This window comes from Drosophila gunungcola, unplaced genomic scaffold (assembly GCF_025200985.1).
Source record: "Drosophila gunungcola strain Sukarami unplaced genomic scaffold, Dgunungcola_SK_2 000001F, whole genome shotgun sequence".
Taxonomy (NCBI): domain Eukaryota; kingdom Metazoa; phylum Arthropoda; class Insecta; order Diptera; family Drosophilidae; genus Drosophila; species Drosophila gunungcola.
In genome coordinates this window covers 20155658-20175336 of record NW_026453197.1, presented here as the reverse complement: position 1 = coordinate 20175336, position 19679 = coordinate 20155658, and the positions used below count along the sequence as shown (strand labels likewise).

The 19679-nt window shown below is 35.2% G+C and overlaps 2 protein-coding genes across 2 annotated transcripts in view; one reads left to right on the top strand and one right to left on the bottom strand.

Annotated features, from left to right (window-relative positions):
• Positions 1 to 19679, bottom strand: part of LOC128261791 (homeobox protein aristaless) — a 37536-nt gene that overhangs the window by 14058 nt on the left and 3799 nt on the right. The window contains exons 3-5 of the mRNA XM_052995655.1: positions 11091 to 11214; positions 4711 to 4802; positions 4548 to 4649 (exon numbers count right to left, since the gene is read on the bottom strand). Coding sequence (XP_052851615.1) covers positions 4548 to 4649; positions 4711 to 4802; positions 11091 to 11187 — 291 coding nt within the window. The 5' untranslated portion in view covers positions 11188 to 11214. The remainder of the gene's footprint in view (positions 1 to 4547; positions 4650 to 4710; positions 4803 to 11090; positions 11215 to 19679) is intronic.
• Positions 14445 to 14977, top strand: LOC128261792 (uncharacterized). Its single transcript, XM_052995656.1, has 2 exons — positions 14445 to 14605; positions 14665 to 14977. Exons 1-2 carry the CDS (start codon positions 14539 to 14541, stop codon positions 14937 to 14939), a joined length of 342 nt encoding a protein of 113 aa, XP_052851616.1. The 5' UTR covers positions 14445 to 14538; the 3' UTR covers positions 14940 to 14977.

Below are 19679 nucleotides of genomic sequence, written 5' to 3'. Positions count from 1 at the left end.
GCATTTCGCTCGGGGGCAAAACAGAACGGAACCCTTTGCAACAATAATTGGGCTACCGCAGCAGCCAACACCCCGCAGACCATCCCTTTTTAAGGTCCCCTTCCCTTGAAAATCGGAATTCCTGCTTCCCCTGAAACCGCCCATATCCTGAGGCCAACATAAGGCAGACTCTACTCGATTCGACGGCCATCAACTTGGATCAGCATTAAAGGATTACTCGAGCAAATGCAATTATTTGACAGGCAGCTCGACCGGCCAGCCACCCTTTGTACACTTAAGAAAAAGGGGGATATCTTTCTTGAAAATCAAAAGTTGCGGAAAATAAATAACAAATAGTGTTCCTAAAATTATTTCCATTCAATTTTCATAAAGTTTTCATTCTTAAGATGGATATAAGACTTCTCTGAGTGAATTTGCATTATAAAAATTTATGTTCTTCAATTGCTTATCATTCCAAAGTCATAATTCTGAACTTTTTTGTTCTATATTGCATTTTTAAGCCTTTTTAGTTTTGTAAGAAACTTTTCTTTGTGCTTGCCCATTGTTCTTAAGAAACTCATTTGTATATTTTTGATATTTAAGTGATGTTTGCCAAAAGCCAATCCTTAAATAAACTTATGCACACTTATGTACATGTGTAATTTTAGATTTAAATTAAATTAAATTTAATTTTTGCAAGGAAAAAAGGAAAAACTGATACTACATTTGTTTTAATTTAATAAATATTTTTTTTTGGATAGTCAAAATAATAATATGAGGTTGAGATATTTCCAATCCTTAAATAAATATGAGTACAGTTACTTGAGTAATTTTATATTTCATTTTTATATTCACAAGGTCATTTTCTATAATGTCCGCAACAATGTTATTTAACAAAATGATTTCATGTTTATATGTATATTACTAATTCAGCAATTTACTTGACTTTTAAAATGAGCTTTACATATTAAGAATGTATCCTTTTGTAAGAACGAGAAATTTTTTATAGTGCACTTCCATTCCTCATCATCTTCTGCGGTTTTTTTGCTCTTCAACAGTTTCTCACATCGCCACTTGGGAGCACTGTGATTATAATAAATTATCAATTATTGGCATTATATGTGGTGGCAGCCCTTTTGCGGTGGTTCGAGTGGGTGGTGCCACATTTCCTATTGGGTGGCTTTATATATATAAGTGGGTGTATCCCTTTGGAATTGTCATGCTGCAGCACATTAATTCTAATCGAATTAGTTATGTATGAGGTGCGTCGTAGTCGGAAATGTGAGAGCCGGTAATCGCACTGGGTTAACGACTTCATTATTTATCGCCTTAGACTGGCAAATTGATAACTATTATTTTGGGGCACCATGTGAGAGGGCTTATTGAAGATATTATTATTAATGTAGCAATGTGCCACAAGGTATTTCATTTAAGGTTGTCTAGGTAAATAGGTAGTCACAAGGGATTTTGGAAATTAATCAAACAAGTTAGTTTACTGTTCGCTTTTTATTAAGTCACACCACATTGCCAAAAAAAAATGGAGCAGTAAAAATAATTATCTTACTTTTTAATTCAAAAATTGATATTCCATATTTCCATTTAATATTAAAGTATATTATATTTAAAATAGTTCTTATTTGATTAATAAGCATTTCATTAAGTTGAATATGATTTAAATTTGAATTAAGTTTTTAGATATAAAATCAATTTTAAAATAGTTTTAAGAAGTTGTATTATTATAATTTTTAAAATAAGTAAAAACCGCAATGGATAAAAATCAAAGCGAAACAGATTTGAATTGAGTACAATATGTATATGTGTAAAACTTATTTTATAAGTGCTTAACAATTTCTGCTTTACATTTATTTTAAATATTTTTTTTTTTAAATTTCCCTACTTTTTATTATTGCTCCAACCATTTGTATAAACGTAAGCCACTAAAAACTCATAATTTAATGGCATGCAAATCTTTTTAGCAACATTTTCCTATGAGTAAGTTCCCTTTCATCCCCATAACCATTTTCTCCCCCATCATACCATTCAAAAATCAAATTTCCCACTCATTTATCAATCAATATCAGTTATTAGAAAGCTCTGCGGCATTAGCTCGACTTCAAAGTGCTTTGTCCTTGTCAGGTGTACCATATATATAGGGATATATCTCTGATCCAGCTGGGCCCCAAACATAAGCTCGCTGGGATGTGCATTAAGTAAATGATTTTTGCACTGAACTCAAAATGCGTTGCGACAGGGAAAAGAGGGAAAAATGAAACACAGACCTTTAGCATGGGCATCAAAAATTGACAGACGAAAAAATCCCGCGTGGAAAAAGTATCAGGTTACAGGCAAGTGAGCGGCTAAACCGAAAGTCAGGGATGCTGGCGAATCAAGCGAAGTACACATAATAAATTTTATTATAAAATTTATTTCCGCTCCGCCGTTGGATGGTGCATAGCAAAAAAGGCAAAACAAAAAAAATTTGTGTCAAAATGCGGTTGGAAAATGTACCATGTACCATGTACCGGCACACCCTCATCAAAATATTTGGCATTCATTCCATTATCGAAATCCCAGACTAAGCTGTCCAGTCGAAATGTTTTTCGCCTTTTTCCACAATTTTCACCGCAATTTCTGGACGCTGCAAACTCGGACCACAAAAGTTGGTAATAACTGACAGGTTTTTTTTTTGCCTTATAGAGGGTTGATTTCTTCTTTATTAACTTGTAATTTTGTTAGGACTGACAAGTACACGTGTTAGCGACAAGTGTCCCATTGTCGTATTTCCTTGTATATTTACGAATATCAAATTGTCAGGCATTTTTTATATGGCAAATTGAATTGAAAGTATCTGGTTACGCCTGGGAAAAACAAAAAACGCTCAGTTGAAGGCAAAATCCGCAGCTAATTGCGCCGGAAATAGAAAAATGGAGAGGATGTCGTAACGCCACCAAAGTGTTTTAATAGCCACCAAAGTGTGTGCGTGGGTGTGTTTTTCGCGACAAACGTGTCTAGTTAGTGCGGCATCCTCATTAAGTTTCTGCTTCAGTTTCAGCCTCCGTTTTCCATGTGCAATGTGCATAATTTTCTTTCGGCCTCAGAAAAACGACGTGCTCGAGTGGCCGCAGATTCTCCATTCGCCATTCCACCCACCCAAGATCTGCGAATTTTCTATGATATTTCCTTTTCCCTCAAACTCAACGAATGTGTGGAAGTAGATCCGCTAATTGTCATTTTAATCTGACAAATGCAGCTCACATTTCCATGCAAATTGCGCTCGCACTTAACTCTTTCTTTTAAACAATCTTTTCCTGACTTAATTTACATTTGAATCCGAGCGCGACTATAAGTTCTAATGTCTTTGTTTCGAATGATAGTGATGTGATTAAAAAAGGTTAAAATAATGTCAAGTGATTTTTTATTATTCCCAAAAAAAAAAAATGTATTCCTAAGATACTGTTTATAACTTTTTGGGAAATACTTTTTAGAAGCCAGCTATTTCTCTTTATAATCTTTAATTTTAAACTTATTTATTATATTAAACGTATATGAATTTTTTTTAAATAAATACTGTTCAAAACAAAACCTTTTTGGGAACACTTTTTAGAGGCGAACTATTTCTTCATTTTGTTTCTCTTCATAATCTTTAATTTTAAACTTATTTATTATATTAAACGTTAATGAAAATTATTTAAAATCAATATTGTACAAGACAAAAGTGAAAGTAAATTGATTTTTTAAAATTTTAAAATAAAATCTATTCCTAATGTAAAGTAATGTAATGATTAACATTTTTTTGGAATTACTTTTTAGAGGCCCTCTTTTTTTGTATTATTACATTTCTCCAAATAATCTTAAACCTTAAACATATTAATTGTATTTTACGTAAATGCAAATAATTAGGTTTATAAAGTTTATCTTACATTCCATAAAAAACTTTATTCCTTTGACTACTTAACTGACTCTAAGGCACAATTTCTATCATAATTTTGAGGGCTTATGGCTTTCAGCTCCAAGCCAAGCGAAACTCTTCCCCAACTCTTATATTGGAAAACAAATTTGATTTAGCGCGGAGGTCGGAAAAAGATGAGAGCAATTTGCTTTCCATTTTCCTTTACTTTCTATTCGTTTTTCGTTTTTAATATTTTTTTTTGTGTTTTCCCTGTTAACGCTTAAGAACTTTGCATATTTTGCTGCTCCGCCGGTTTCCATTGAAAATGTATATAGATAAAATATTTTTTTAAGCAGTTATTGCATTAGGTTGGCTGGCTACATGCCAAGCCAAGAACCCGTTGGTAATCCCCGTATTTTTAGGTCAGTTCACCATGCATATGCATTATTAATCGGTTTGGGATGGGGGGGGGGGGGGGGGATTTTCTTTTGGAGAGAGCTGTCGGAAATCAGAGGGCTTTGATCAGGCTGCGTGACCGTTCTAGGGTTGTCCTACACTCAGATACTTATGAAATTTGATATGATTTTGCCTTGCTCTTGAGTTCTGAATTTAATATTACCCTGTTTTTTCTCCTTAACTCTTCTTAATTTGCATAAATTTAGCCACATTCTTTTCTTACCTGAACCCGTGCCTCGGTCAGGTTGATTTTCATTGCCAAATCCTCGCGAGTGAACACATCCGGATAGTGAGTTTGGGCAAAGGCCGTCTCCAGCTCCTCCAGCTGTACCAAATTAAAAATTAAAAGCCATATCCTTTTTTTGTTTGTTTTTCGCCAACTTTACCTGTTGCAGTGTGAAGGTGGTGCGATTCCGTCGCTGCTTCCGCCGGACAAAAGTCTCATCGTGTATGGCAGGATGATACGAGTAGCTGGTATCTGAGGAGAACAGATTGCGGGAAGCGAAAGGTATTAGCCGTGTGAGGTGTTGCATTAGCCAACTTAATTCAACTAGTTGCAGTGAGGGTGTAAGTGCATAAGTGCCACTAAGCTGGGATATGTCTTGCCCAGCATGGCCATGAATTAAATAGTTTACGAAGGATTTTAATTTGTAGTCTTTGGAAACACACAAAATTTGAAAAGAATAATACGAAACACCCTATTTGAGTACAAATTATAACTATCAATGTGATATTAGCTAAATCAGATCTATAAAGAGTATTTTTTTTTTAAATACACTTAATAATGCTAGTATTCTCTTTTTTTCTCTTCTCTTCATGTCTTTTTAGTTGAATTGCAGTCAAGTTTTAATAAAAGTACAGTGAATTATTTTATTTAATTTTATGAATACTTTTTTGACTTTTTCCCCAAGCGAAAGTGGTAGATGTATTATTTATAGATTGAAATTCCTAACTTATTTATAGGTATAAGATGGAATTCCATTACGTTTTTCAATATCTCCAGTCAAGCCCAAGTTTTCTCTAAATTTTAAATGACCCCAACTGTAACTGCCTTGGAATTCATTCATGCAAAAAGTTTTTCTCCGCTGACATGCCCTTGCTGGGGAAAACCTCTTTCCCTTTTCCTTTTCCTTTCCCTGCCTCCTGCATTTTCCCTTGTCCACTTGGCTATAAGCTTTTTGCTGAAAGCCAGCTGTTGCCAAAAATTGCAGGCTAATTGAATTTTCTAGCAGCAGCGCCATTTTGTGAGCTATGAAATATTTTATAACTGGCCTTTGAGGCAGAAAGAGAGGCAGCGAGGAAAAGGAAAGGCGTTGACAGCCCCACTTGACCTCCGCCCCAAATTGCTCGGCTTTTCCAACCCACTCGCACCCCCGACCCCCGTCCCTTCGGAAAATGGAAAACCAGAGTCGAAAGGCGGAAACTTTGTTGGACCTTTTTTGCCTTCGTGTTGTAAAATTAATTTTCAATTTGATTTTAAATAAATAATTAGCTGGCAAATTGCAAAATTTAATTTTAATTTTCTTCTTGCCAAAGCCCAACAAAGCTGCCCATCTCTTTCTATCTGACCTCTCTCTTTCTCTTTCTCTATCTGTGTGTCAACTTTTTTGGGGACTCTAATCCGATTAGCTGAAATGTTGTTACTTTGGCATTCATTTTCGCCAAGCCGAAGGTCGTCCCATTTGCACCCCCTTTTCTCAATTCTCTAGAGACTCTCTGTAATGCGCACTAATGTTGTTTGCCATGTTTTTCTCTATGCCAAGTGTCGCTATGCCTGCCATCGATTAATATTTAATTAGGAAAATAATTACAAAATGTTTTCGGCTTCTTTTGCCATGAAGCTCTCAGGTAAGCCCAAGGACATCCTACTACACACAAATCCTGCTAATGAAGCATGTATTCCGGGCCTAAATCAGGCAATCAAAGTGGTAGGCAGCAAAAGGTAATCAAATAGTCGATGAGTTGAGCTACGGGCACTCAGCATAATTTTTCCAGGAGGCTTGGGACAGTTTAGTTCTCATGGAAGGTGGAAGAACAAAATAAAGTTTATGAATCTATGAAGAAAGAAGTTCTTTTGATACACAACTATAACCTACAAATACAAAAGTTCTCTTAATAACACATCTCTGTATTCTATTTTTATATATTATTTATAAAGGGTTAAAAACTATTTTCCTAGTTTTTGTAATAAAAATAATATTGTTTTTTATTTTAAATTTGTCAAAATGAAAAATTTGTTACGATTGTGAAAAAGCCAATTAAATTTTATGATTTTATTAAGAAATATATTTTTTTGATATACAGCTATAATATATAAAAATACAAAAATTCAAAAAGCTATATTTTCGGTTCCAAAAATTTCGGATTATCACGAGAGTCGTACCTTACTCATTTACTCATCACCGGAACATCCTGCTGCAGTGCAATTTTCTTGCTAATCAAATTCTTTGCAGCCAATAATTGCCTAAAATGCAAATGGAAAATGCCCCAGGATATGGCCGTAAAATGCTTTGGGCCGAAAAAGAAGACCGGTGCCAGTGGAACACTGACGTTCAAGCGGCCGGCAATTAGCACAATTAGGTTTCGAGTGCAAATCCCAGAGCGCAGCAAAAGCTGCCCAAAAACCGGGCAATAAGAATTTCATGCTGAAAGCTTTGCCCAAAAACCGAGCCAATGAAGTACGATTTCCACCCTACCCACATACACTATGTTTCCCCATTTTCCAGCTCGAACATGGAACATCAAACGTCATGCGGCAGCAGCAGCAACAACAACTCAACTAACCGCACTTGTCAGGAAGACAGGATTAACAAATCCTTGTTGGCAAATTGATTCAAAAAGTACGCAAAGGGGCGCAGACAAGCCAGTCAGCCAGTCAGCCAGCCAACCATCTATATCTCTCTGTACATCCCTCTCTGGCACCCAAGCAAGCCGTCTCACTGTGCACTGAAAACAAATTTGCAACGTTTTGTGTTCCATTAAAAAAATTGTTGAGTTTTGAAATCACTTTGTTAAATTTCAAAAGTACAATGTTTATATTACTATTTATTTTGATTTTTATATTTTGCTATTGTGGTAAGCATCCTCTTAAAGTTAATATTTTTAAGTAACTTTTTTCATCAATTAAAAGTGCTTAATGTTTTATTAAAGTAACCATTTTTATCAAATTATAAAGTGTTTATTTTTAATTTAAATTTTCTCGGGAAAAAAACATTATTTGCTAACTTTTGATTTATATTAAGCGAAAGGCTATTTTCTAACACAGTAAACATTTATTTTCCCAGTGCACTGAAGCTGCTCTGCTTCTGCTCGTTAGCTGCGCCGGTAATGGGAGATAATTCAATTTTTAAACATTTGGCATTTCGCATAACAAGCGAAACCATCATTAAGGGATTTTCGGTCTGGGAGCAGTCAAGTCAAGAGTCCTTGCAATCAGCTCGACCCCGCCCACCCAGCTCCGCCCACTCAGCCTTGTTATCCGTATCCGCATCCGCATCCGCAAGATACATGTCTGCAACTTTGTCTGCCATTTCTGTTTCTGTTTCTCTGTATCTGTATTTATCCACACGAGGCCAAAATCAATTCTCATTCGATTTCAGTTTCGCTTACTTAATCTGAGAGCCAGGAATTAGCATTCATTATAGTTTTTCCCTGGGCTGCCCTAGTTTATATTCGTTTTTCGTTTTTCGAAAAGTCGAAAATTCGAGAATTCCCCCTGCATAAGGTCGAATTCCCTTGGAAAGTGTCACCGTCACCATCTCAATTTCAGTGCTTGAAAGTCCGGGCACGCGTTGGCAAAAATTTTAAATTAGTTTAGCAATTGAGAAGCTTTCTTGGGGGTTGCTTGCTTGCTTGCTTCTTGAGCAGAGTGTCAACGTCAAGGAATCACGAACTGGAATCTCGAAAAAACAGCGAGTAAATTGAATTAGCTATGCAAATGTTCTGGGGAATTTTTTATTTTGATTTGTGAGCCATATTTATTGGTTACGTCATATGAAAAAAAAAGAGGCAAGCATTATGTGCTTTTTTATTATTATTATTAATATTATGTCTTTATTATGCATCCTTGCACGACAAGTTAAAACTCTTAATTTAACGTCCTAGTCACTTTGTTTATAGCTTCTAAATTTATGTAAAATGTGAGAGGGTATTGTACATAAGTTAGAAATCAAAAGCATTTTAAATTATATTGTATATAAAAAAAATATTATTTAAGCAAACAAAGTTGATAAGCGAACTTTATAAAATAAACCAAATTGGAATGGTTTACTTATCATTTTGAAACCTAGACTAAAATTAAATATCTTGAGATTGAGTTAAAAAATAATTTAAAAAAAAAACAAAGTAAATTAGGGATTTAAAAATAAAAATTAAATTTATTTATGTTTACCCTTTGATCATACACCAACTAGATGGTAAATTCTAGTTTAAATATTTTTGTTGTTTGTCCTAAATAAAATTTAACTCAAAGTCAAAGTGTACTGAAACGTAGACTCGAATGATCTATTTGTAAATTGCATTAGAGGCACTTGCTGTCCCCGTTAACCTGTCGCAAATCAATAGCGACAGTTCCTACGTTGACCTTAGACCTTTTGGGCCCAAACCCGTGACCCCTCCTCAACAGGGAACATAAGTTATTGCCTCACTGTCTAACTGTCTGTCATATTGAATCAGTCAGCAGTAAATAGAATTTGCACCTGATTAGGATTACTGAGCACGGCAAACGTGCCAAGATGTTACGTAATGCGTTCGTAAGTCGCCATCTAATCCCATTACGTAGCGCACATTCCCTCGATGGGATGAAAACCCACCGAAAACCAGACCACTAAATGCACTGCAATTTGTGGTAAGCTCTTGACGTTTTTTTTTTTTTTTGGAATACGACTTTTAAATGCGAGTATTTGGCGGTGCCTTTTATGGTTAGTGGGTGGGAAAAAATCAATAAACTATTCCGTCGGTGAATTGGCGCTTTGATTTATGATTTTCGATAAATGCCTCGGCACTCAGAGCCTCAATCTGTCGAAATCTGTGGAAATCTGTGGAAATCTGTCGCCGCATTCCGAGAGTGTCGAAGGAAAATTTGCATGCCAAAGCATTAACGCTTTTGCCATTCGATAATTGCATGAAATGAAATCCAAAATTCCCCAATCCCCATTGCCCCGTTCGCTTCACTTTTCGACGCGTTCACGTTTGCTTGACTTTGCCTTTTGGCCACTCCTTTGCTACGGAATATCCCCCTTTCTGTATGTGAATATCGATTGAGTTGCCCTGCTCTTCGCCTCGTTTTTTTTTGTTTATTCAATTATAGTTATATGGCCAAAAGGGGGGCCTCTTTCCCTACGTCCTCCGATTCTGGGTTCTGAAGTGCCAGGCAAAGTTTATTTGGCTTGGAGTGGGATTGCAATCAGAGGGGATGGGCAATAGGAAATCCAATTGCTGTGCTGTGGCTTCTCCTTACACCAAATTCAACGAAATGGAAATCCTCTGCAGCTCTGGCAGGCCAAAGAATTTTTGAACTTGCAGAATCCTAACTAAAATTAGGGATTTTGAAATACCAAATTTCATAGTTATGTGCACAGCAGCTTATTAAAAATATTTTTCAGCAGAGTCTCTTAAAAAATTGTAAATAAAAAAAACATTTACGAAACAATAATAAGTTTCATCTTAGCCCAAATTTTATTTTATTTTTTAAATTAATTAAAAGTATAAACAAATAATTTAGTGCGCTAGTCACACAGGACAAGTGTTTTAGAAACAATATTTCTAAAGTTCATGATCCTTATATTTAATTAAAAGTATAAACAAATAATTTAGTGCGCTAGTCACACAGGACAAGTGTTTTAGAAACAATATTTCTAAAGTTCATGATCCTTATATTTCTGCATTTTTCCTCCTAAATTATTGCTCTTACCAGCAGTTTCTGGATCCGAATCTCTACTCCTTCCCAATTCGCATGGCACTTACCCCCTGACCGAGTAACAAAACTTTATCGAGGCAAACAGCAAACTCTCGACATGTGCGACCATGAAATCTGATATGCCACAAAGGGAATGGGAAGGAGTATATGTAAGTAGGTATACCCACCCTGCCTGCAACGTGCTGCTAATAGAATAATTCGTTAATGTAACTACAAGATGCAAAGATACGCCGATAGACAATAATCCATTGATGACAGCCAAAGTAACAACAGAAGCAGCGGCGATTATCATTGGCTTTTTATCTAAATTTAATTCGATGCGAACGAGAAGATTGCACTTTTGGCAGTTGAAAATCCATCTGTTCCAGCAGTTTCTGCCTGGCTACAAAAATTACTTAATGGAATTAGGGTGGATTGATTGGTTTAAGTGCAAATATGAAAAATCATACCAGCAGAAGTGTTTAAGCAAAAAAAGGTTTAATATATTTTAATATTAGCATAGTTTATAAAATTAATTCAATTTCCAATTCAAAATTAAATTAAATTAAAATTGCAGTCGTGTATTTTTAACAATTATCTATATTGTATAAACAGATTGTATGGGGTGTAGATCATGTTTAATAAAATAGTTTCTTTTAGGATGCGTATGGATGAATGGATGTTAAAGGTAGTCAGTCTTTGATTCAATAGTAAGTTCAATTAAAATTGCTGGCGTGTATTTTTACCAATAATATATTAATATAAATAATATATAGTATTTTTGCAAATGAAATTTTTAGCTTAAACAGTTTTGTTTATTTTTTCATTTTACATATTTTTCTGTTATATTTATTGAAAACATATACTCACATGGATGGGTGGCGGCGAAGGGATAGTCGAGAGTTGGCAAGCGCGGGGGATGAGGGCCGCAGGGATGCAGGGCTGGTGGACACTGGTAGCAAAACATTCCTCTGCCCGCGGCTGCAGGACCGAGCTGAAATCGAAATCAAAATAGGAATAAGGAATCAGAATTCCGAATCAAAATCAGAGTCAGAATCATCAACAGTATCAGGAGGGCTTACTCATCGAACGAAATTGAGAAAAAGAATCTTTAAATTGCATGTAATTTTGATAAATTCACTTGCCAATCAACGTGAAACTTGTAATTTAAGTGCACAATTCAATTGGAGACTGAGGGCATTTAGGCATGCGGGTATTTCTGTTTTTCTGCATTCAGCTTTTTGTGGGGCGACTTTGCGTCGCCTTTAATGTTGTCATATGCACCTCAAACTCAATTCGATTCAATTAAAGGCAATTACAGACTTCTGACAAATCATCCATCCACAATCGATTTCATCTGCTTTTGCATCTTCGTTTCTGTTTCAGTTTCAGTTTTCTGTTTCAGTTTTTTGTTTCAGTTTTCTGTTGCTGCATTGTGTGTCGTCTGCATACAATTAAATTGTCCTCAAACGAATCAATTGATTTAAATTAATTGCATTTGCCGCAAAAGACTCGGCATCGGCATATAACTATGGCCGTAGCTGTAACTGGTCTTGATGAACTCACTTCAGTTATGAGTCGATGTGTTGCGTTCTGTTGGCGCCTTTCTCAATGCAGTTTGCAGCTTAATTAGTCGAGGAATTTCTCGGGGAGGAAAAAATTCTCTATCTTTCAGATACAAATAGGGTTGGGCGAAGAAGTCACATTGTCAAGATAGAGATTGTCAGATAGAAAAGATCAGTGAAAGGCGCTGAGAAAGTTCGTATGCCATTTGGCAAATTGAAATTGATATTGGTGGGAAAAAAAATGTCTTTGCCAAGGATTCTCAATTTTAAGACTAGCTAGTACTAAGTAAATTTGACTTTTAAATTTTGAATCAGTTATCTAAAACATAATCGCAAGTATTTGTATATATTATTATAATAATTAAAGAAGATAAGTTTATAAAACAGTGATTTTTTAAAACAAATTCGCCTTCATCTTTTAGTTATAATCCATATTCGCTAATAAAAGGTATTTCTTTATCAACAAGTTGTTATATATACTTTAATATTTATTTTCAATAAAAATTTGCATTAATGGAAAGCCTCTTTTTTTTTAAATCCATATTCGAGATAAAAATGTATCATCAATAAGTTAAAGGTACACCCGATTTCATATTCAAACTGCGTCCAACATTTCTTTAATCATAAGTGGACACATTCCAATTTCCTGTGTTTGTGCATCTATTTTTCCTCGTTTTTGACCATCACATTTCAGTTACATTTCAATTGCAATTAAAATTAATTGTAACTTCTATATGACACATTACCAGCACGCTTACATCAGAAAAGCCCAGCCAACCAAACCATCGAAAATGTTGTACCATCCGGATTGCAGGTGGTCCTTTGGCTTCCTCTGCACAGACATTTTAATTTATTTGAGTAAATTTGTTAAAAAAAGAAATTGTATGAATTTTATTTATGGCTCTCGCCACACGACTGTTGGTAGTTGGTAGCACCCACAATTTATATGGCATCCACACCCACCCAACGCGCAGTGCAACACAAGTGTTAGCATATCATGTTACAGACTATTTCCGCCAAATTTACACACGCAAAATAATTTAACGATCTCAGCGGCAGCGCATGTCCTGCCTACGCTTTGTATCCTGAATGCACTGAGAAAAACTAAGATACTGAAAATATTTATAAGAATATGCCAAAAAAAATATGTAATAAACTAAGGCAAACTGGTAGAAGGACTTAGAGTTTAATTTAGAGTAAGAACAATGCTAAGTGCTAAAGCTATATTTTATTTTGGCATATAAGTTTTTTGATTAAGGCATTTAAAATTTAATTTAGAGTAACAATACTATTTGGAATATTGTTACTAATATTAAAACGTTTGTACTACGTTATATTTCTTATAAACAAAAGTAAACGTATTCTTATAGTTTTATTTTAATTGATTTTAAGAATTTAAAACAATGTTGAATATTCTTAGATAATAGAGTATTATGTATTTTGGAATTCCTCGGTATTAGCTTGCAAAAGTTGTATTTAATTTTGGGCTATAATTATTTAAAGAAATTTTTTCAAGTGTTCTTATACAGCCTACTGTTTCCTGGTCGCAGATGTGGCCGTGTTTCCAAAAGTCTCGACCCGACAAGTGGCGCCAATAAATTTCCATTTAGAACGGCAACGAGTCGCTCCACCCGCTCGCTCTTCTCACCTGTCCCTTTTCGCGCCACGCCCCCTTTACCGGCCATGCACCCCGCCCCCTAACCCCTCTCCCGTGGGTCACGGCATTCCATTAGAATTGTGAGAATTTGTAATTTTGCATAATTGTTATATTTGGAGTCCGTCGGCCGCAAAACTCATTTGGCAAATGGAAAATTGCCATTTCGTGCCTAATGTTGCACATGCGACCCGTTGGCAACTGGTCCACAGGACCTGGCTCTAAAGTTTTAGTGCCATCAGAAGAGGGATTTTGGGGCAGGCAGGCCATTGCTGGTGTTGTTAGTGAATTAATTTCCAGTGAATAATTTATGCCGAATTATTTTGGACGTATTAAATAGGAACACAACGAGGGGGCTTTTGCGGTGCCCAGTAGTAATAGTAGTAGTAGAGTAGTGTAGAGTACCCCGGATAATACTCCCATGTGCTTAGCACGGGCGAAACCTTGGGGCGTTACATTTAAATCAAATCAAAATGCTATTTCTGAAATTGATTTTTGAAATTTTAATGTCCTCGGACATGGAGCAGCGCAGATTATGTAACCCACTCTAATGGAATGTTCGGATGGGCCAAATTAGTTGGCACAACTATGAGACACAAATTGGACAGGGCTTTTACTTTGGCCATGAGTTTGCATTAATCCAAAAGCTTCTGTTAGATGATGTTTGGTTAGTGAAAATAATATCAATGAGAAATCAAGGCACTTATTGGCCAAGAAATGCAAGAGAAATATATTTCATCATCAATTTCAATTTCGATTCAACAATATTATTATCCTAGGCTACAATATGTTTATTTTTCTTATTTATTTTATTAAGTTATTTTTATTATTTTTTGTTCGAAGACTTAGCTTTAATGCTAATATAAACAACTTTTGTACCACTATCAAGACAAGTAATTTATGTGCAAATGGGTTTTAGTTTCAAAGAAATTTTACGACGAAAATTAATTTAGTTGAACTTAACTTATGTAAATTTTAGCAATAAGTACAGAAGATTCATCGTTACACAGTCAATATTTCATCCAATCCACTTTAGTTGCAATTCTCAGTCGTTGCAAGCCACTTGGAATCGACAGTTTATAGTTCAGCTTAAAAAAAAATGAAGTTCCTGGCCACGTTATCCCTTATTTTAGTTCTAATGGGCCTTGCCCAAGGACAATCCGATAGTGAGTACCATAAAATAACTTAATTGCAAATTTTAAAGATATATATTTTCTTCTCTTAGTAATCTGTTCCTTGGAAGCCTTGCCAGTGGGAATGTGTGTTGACAGGATCGTAGGGTATACCTATTCGAGCGTTAGGAATCGGTGCACCAACTATGAAACCAGGGGATGTGAAGTTAGGGGAAATTATTTCGCCAACCGAAATGATTGTGAAGCCAAATGTAAGCGTTCGCTATCGTTTAGAGAGGCCCCATTCTCATTTTTTGTGGAAAGAGCTTTCACCCAGGCTCGCAACATTTTATCAAGAATTTTGAATTTTTCATTGTTTTCTAATTGATGAATAAACGCATTTTAGCAAAGGATCTTACTAAAAAATCTTTTAAAAATGGTACGAAAGTCAAACCTTAACATTGTAAAGTTATATACTGTCTAAATAAAAAAGAAAACAAAACATAAATAAAAAGTCAAGAAAATGTTAAAGTTAACTATTTAAATGTTGCTCTTTAATGCTCTTTAATACTTGTTTTTAATTATTATGTAAATTAATTATTAAGTAAAGGCCTTTGAACTCTTTAGCTCTTTTTAATTAACAAAAATTATATTTTGAATATGCTTAAATGGGTTTAAAATAAGATGTCAAAAGCTAATGTACACAACCATTTAAAAATACAATAATTGCAATTTAAAAACTGAAACTAATTCTGCCTATATTTCTTCGCATCACTTTGACTTAATATTTTTAGTCATTGGCTATCAGCTGAAAGCAACGCTTTAACTTTTGAGAAATGAAACTCCTTGCCGCTTTTTCCCTAATATTTATCCTTATTGATATTGTGCTTGCTCAAAAGGATCGTAAGTTTTAAATTAACAAGATAATATGTAATTTGTTTGATACAAATTCAGTTATTTAGCAATTTGTAGCTCTGAACCAGTTGTCGATGGAAATTGCAGGGAAACAGTTAAAGGCTACACCTTTATAGCCGGAAGAAATAGATGCAAAAGATTTGAAGTTAAAGCCTGTGTGGTGACTGGAAATTATTTCCGTAGCAGAGATGAGTGTAAGTCAAAATGTCGGGTGCCCAATGATTCTGAAGAAAATGGATTTGTTAAGTTCTGGAGACGAATTGTGAGGCAGATTCAAGATATGATTTCAAGCCTAATAAACTTTGCCAGATTTTAAGACATAAATTGAACAACCAATAAATTGTATTGCAAACAATCTGTACTAATATTCAAATAACGAGCCATTTGATCAGAGCATAAGAGGATATACTTAATAACCAGTGGCTGTACAGTGACTGAAAATTATTTTCGTACCAGCGATGAGCTATGTAATTTTTAATTTTTTCGTTACCAAAAATTCTTTAAAATTTTCACTTGACCATTTTCCTACGCCACTTAAATTGTCCATATCTAGGCTGACACTGCTAATTGCCATCACCTGTGAATTTGCGCACCTGAAGTGGAGTTGGTGTTGCTGTTGCTTTTGGTGTTGCTGCTGCTGCTGCTGCTGCAATTGCAATTGGTGTTGCAAATGTCGCTGACAACCGGCAACTGGCGACGCCAAGCCAAATGCAATTATCCAATTGCACGAAATGCACTTGGCAATGTTTGTGGCCTAGACAATGCAACACAACTCGCTGCTGCAAGTGTGTGTGTGTGTATCTGTGTGAGGGTGTGTGCGTGAGTATCTGTGTGTGGATGGTGAAGCAGCACACGCGAAATTCAATTAAGTGCGCACTAAACAGCGCAACGATTTCGATTTGACTGCACTTCCCAAAACGCCAAGCGAAATCGCTGGGAAAACGCAGTTCACACTGTAAAAAATCTTCCAAATATTTTAAGATCTTTATATCTTAATCTTTGCTTAGGTATAAAAAAAAGATATCGAAAATATCAAAAAAATATAAAACGTTAATTATAAAAATTAAAAAAAAAGTAAAATAATCATTTAATATGCCTTAAATTTAAGTTAAACTACTATAGAAAAAGGCCTTGCTGGATTTGAAAGTTAAGTTTTTCTCAGTGCAGGGGAAATGGATGGAAAATGCTGAATGGAGAGAGGGGCGGGTGGGAAAAGGGCTGGCAGATTGGTGGAAATCTGTGTGGTAAGCCTTTGTTGTCCAGTCGGCCCTCGGACATGGGGTTTAATGGGGGTAATGGAAGCATGCGCTAGTTTCTGCCACGAGCCGTCGCCAAAAACGGGGAAATTCAATCAGAGCGGGAGGATTACGATTTGGAGGGGACTTTAGAAGGGGGAAAACGCAGGGCACAGAACACATAAGCGGATGTGGAAGTGAATGTGGATGCAGTGTTCGCAAAATTGCATTAGGTGGCGGAGAGAAGCTGGAGGAGTCAGCTTGATGGGTCTGAAAATTGTAGGAAATAGGACTGTTGGACCACTCAATTTAATGGCAATTGAACGCTTTTTCAATCAGTTGAGGGCTTTTATTGAGGAAGAAACACATTCAGCTAATATTAATTAGTTTTGCATTAAAAGATAAACAAATAACCCAATGAAAATGGTAAGTAATCAATATTTTAAATTAAAGTCTTTTTTAAAGAATTTCAAATAATTTTAGATGTTCCCAAATAAGTTATATAATAAGTTCAACATATAACCCAAAGAAAACTAAAAAAATAAAGGTCTCCTTTATATAAATTCAAAACATTTTAGTAGTTCCCAGAAAGGTAATTGAATATATTGTGCGTTAAAAAATCAACACATAGCTCAAAGAAAACTAGACAATATTAATAATGAAGTTTAAAAGTATCCTTATTAATAAAAATTCAAATCATTTAGTACTTATTTTAGTATTATTTTTTTATTAAAAGATCAATATATATCTCCAAAAGGACGACAAATTTAAAACTTAAAGATTTCTTTATATAACGTCAAAACATTTCAGTAGCTCCCGGAAAAGTTATTTAAAATGCAATCACAGCATATTTTTATTTATTTCCATACTGCCAACTTCCCATCTATTTATTTGTGCCTTGTGAGTGGCTGAAACAAGTACACAAAATAAAATACGAAATTAACTCAAAATTAATTAAAACGCATCAGAACATAATGCAATTTGTTGCAGCGGCAGAAGCGACAACTGCTGACGGCATTATGCAACAGCTGCAGCTATAAAAAGTAATATAAATATAAATTAATAATGTCACGAATGACAACAGTAACAACAACAACAACAACAGCGGAGAGACAAAACGAGCAATTGCATTAATTGAGCAAACAACAAAGTGGGAAATGCAATGCGTCTGGACAACAGAAAACATGAATATGGATGAGTCTGGACTGGAAGCCAATGCCAATGCACTTTCCATGCAACAAATGCATTTCGCTGAACCAGCGAAAAATACAAGAACAGAAAAAAATAACGAGCAGCAGGAATTATCAACTGTCGCTTGATTAATTTGAATTAACCAAATTAAAAATGGAAACACAAGTCAATCAGCGAGTGCAACACCCAGAAGCGATGAGTTTCCAAAGGGGCAGAAATGGGTTAACAGAAGCAGAATGTGGTGATAATTTATCTGAACTATACAGCTGGAAAAAATCGAACAAAGCTGCGTTATTACTTAAGATTTTTATTTGATTCTAGAAGTTTGGGATTTTTAAAAAAGGAAAAAGGTATTAAACCAGTTTCAAGGATTTTATGAGCTTGTAATTGCTTTTCATTAATCCCTTAAAAATATATTTTAAAATAGGGACATGAAATGTCAAATCAAACAATAAATAGCTTGTAAAAACAAAAACTCTTCATAAAAGGAAAACAAATTATAAAGACTATTTTTTATTTATACAAAGAAATAAATCATTGTTAAAATTTTTAGAAATATTCTTTTACAAGAGTAAGCTCAATATACAAAATAAGTGGATCATTTACTTTTAAGTGCTTTAAAATAAATAAAATACTTAAAGCCCAATATAAATTCAATAGCTATCTAAAGTTTATTCATACATTAGTTTTTTTTTTATTAGTGTTATAAAAAGCAATTTAAGGAATTCAGCAAATATCTCACTAACAAGATCATTCCCAAGCTTACCAGTAAGCCTACATTTAAGCAAACCTTTTTCCACTCCGTTTCTTTTCTTTTAAATTTTCCTAAATTAATCCAGATTAGATATTTTATCAGAAGTCAGAGGAACTTAGCAGATCATTTTTTTAAGAGCTTGGGAGTAAGCTGGTAATCAAACCAATTGAAGAACACCTTTTCTTTAGTTTCTTTTAATTAATTCCAGAATTTTTGCAACCTCTTGAACTTCAGACAGACATATTTTATTTTCCAAGCTTATTTTCAGAATTTCTGCAGCCTTTTGAAGGTCAGACTGACCACTGACGACCTCCTTTCGTTCAGGGGCAGCTGGACTAATGGACTTATCACTCGCTTGAATCTCGGTTCGCAAAATCGAGACTAAACGAGACGGATTCACTTGTGTTCGGAAACAAGAGTGTAGTGCCGGCTGGAAAGTGGCATAATTCGCTGCCAGTCTGGCAGTGCCTCCATTTATAGTCCGGTATATATGGCATACGGTTCGTATCCATGGGTATATCCACGTGCGCATCCCTGCTCCAAAACCCCGTCCCGCTGGCATTAGAGCCACTTAAACGCATTTGCGAAATTGCCTACCGCCCACCCACACACTCGTTTTGCAGCTCTAGTTTTCCTAGTTTTCCTATTTTTTTTTTGTGTTTGGCCCAAACTGCAAGCGCGATAATTTCCCACTGAGGTGAGATGATATGGAAATGGATGATATGTGGGAGGTGGTTGGCAGGAAAACGCTCGACCAGCGATGAGGCTATCACTTTTGCCACCGAAGTAAAGTGCATCCGTTTTTAGAACTGTCCGTCCGTTTGTCCGTCCGGCATAATCAAACTAAACTGGCGCAGTCTGCCACTGATGATCCAACTTAGAGTGGGCTTTGATATGAACATGTTGGAAACAGTGAAACCTCGTTAACAAAGTAATAATCGCTAAGGATTTTACAAACAAAAAAAGACTTCCATTCATTTTTAAGCCCAAAAAGTATTATGTTATTTTTCCAATTTAAAATACACAATACCCA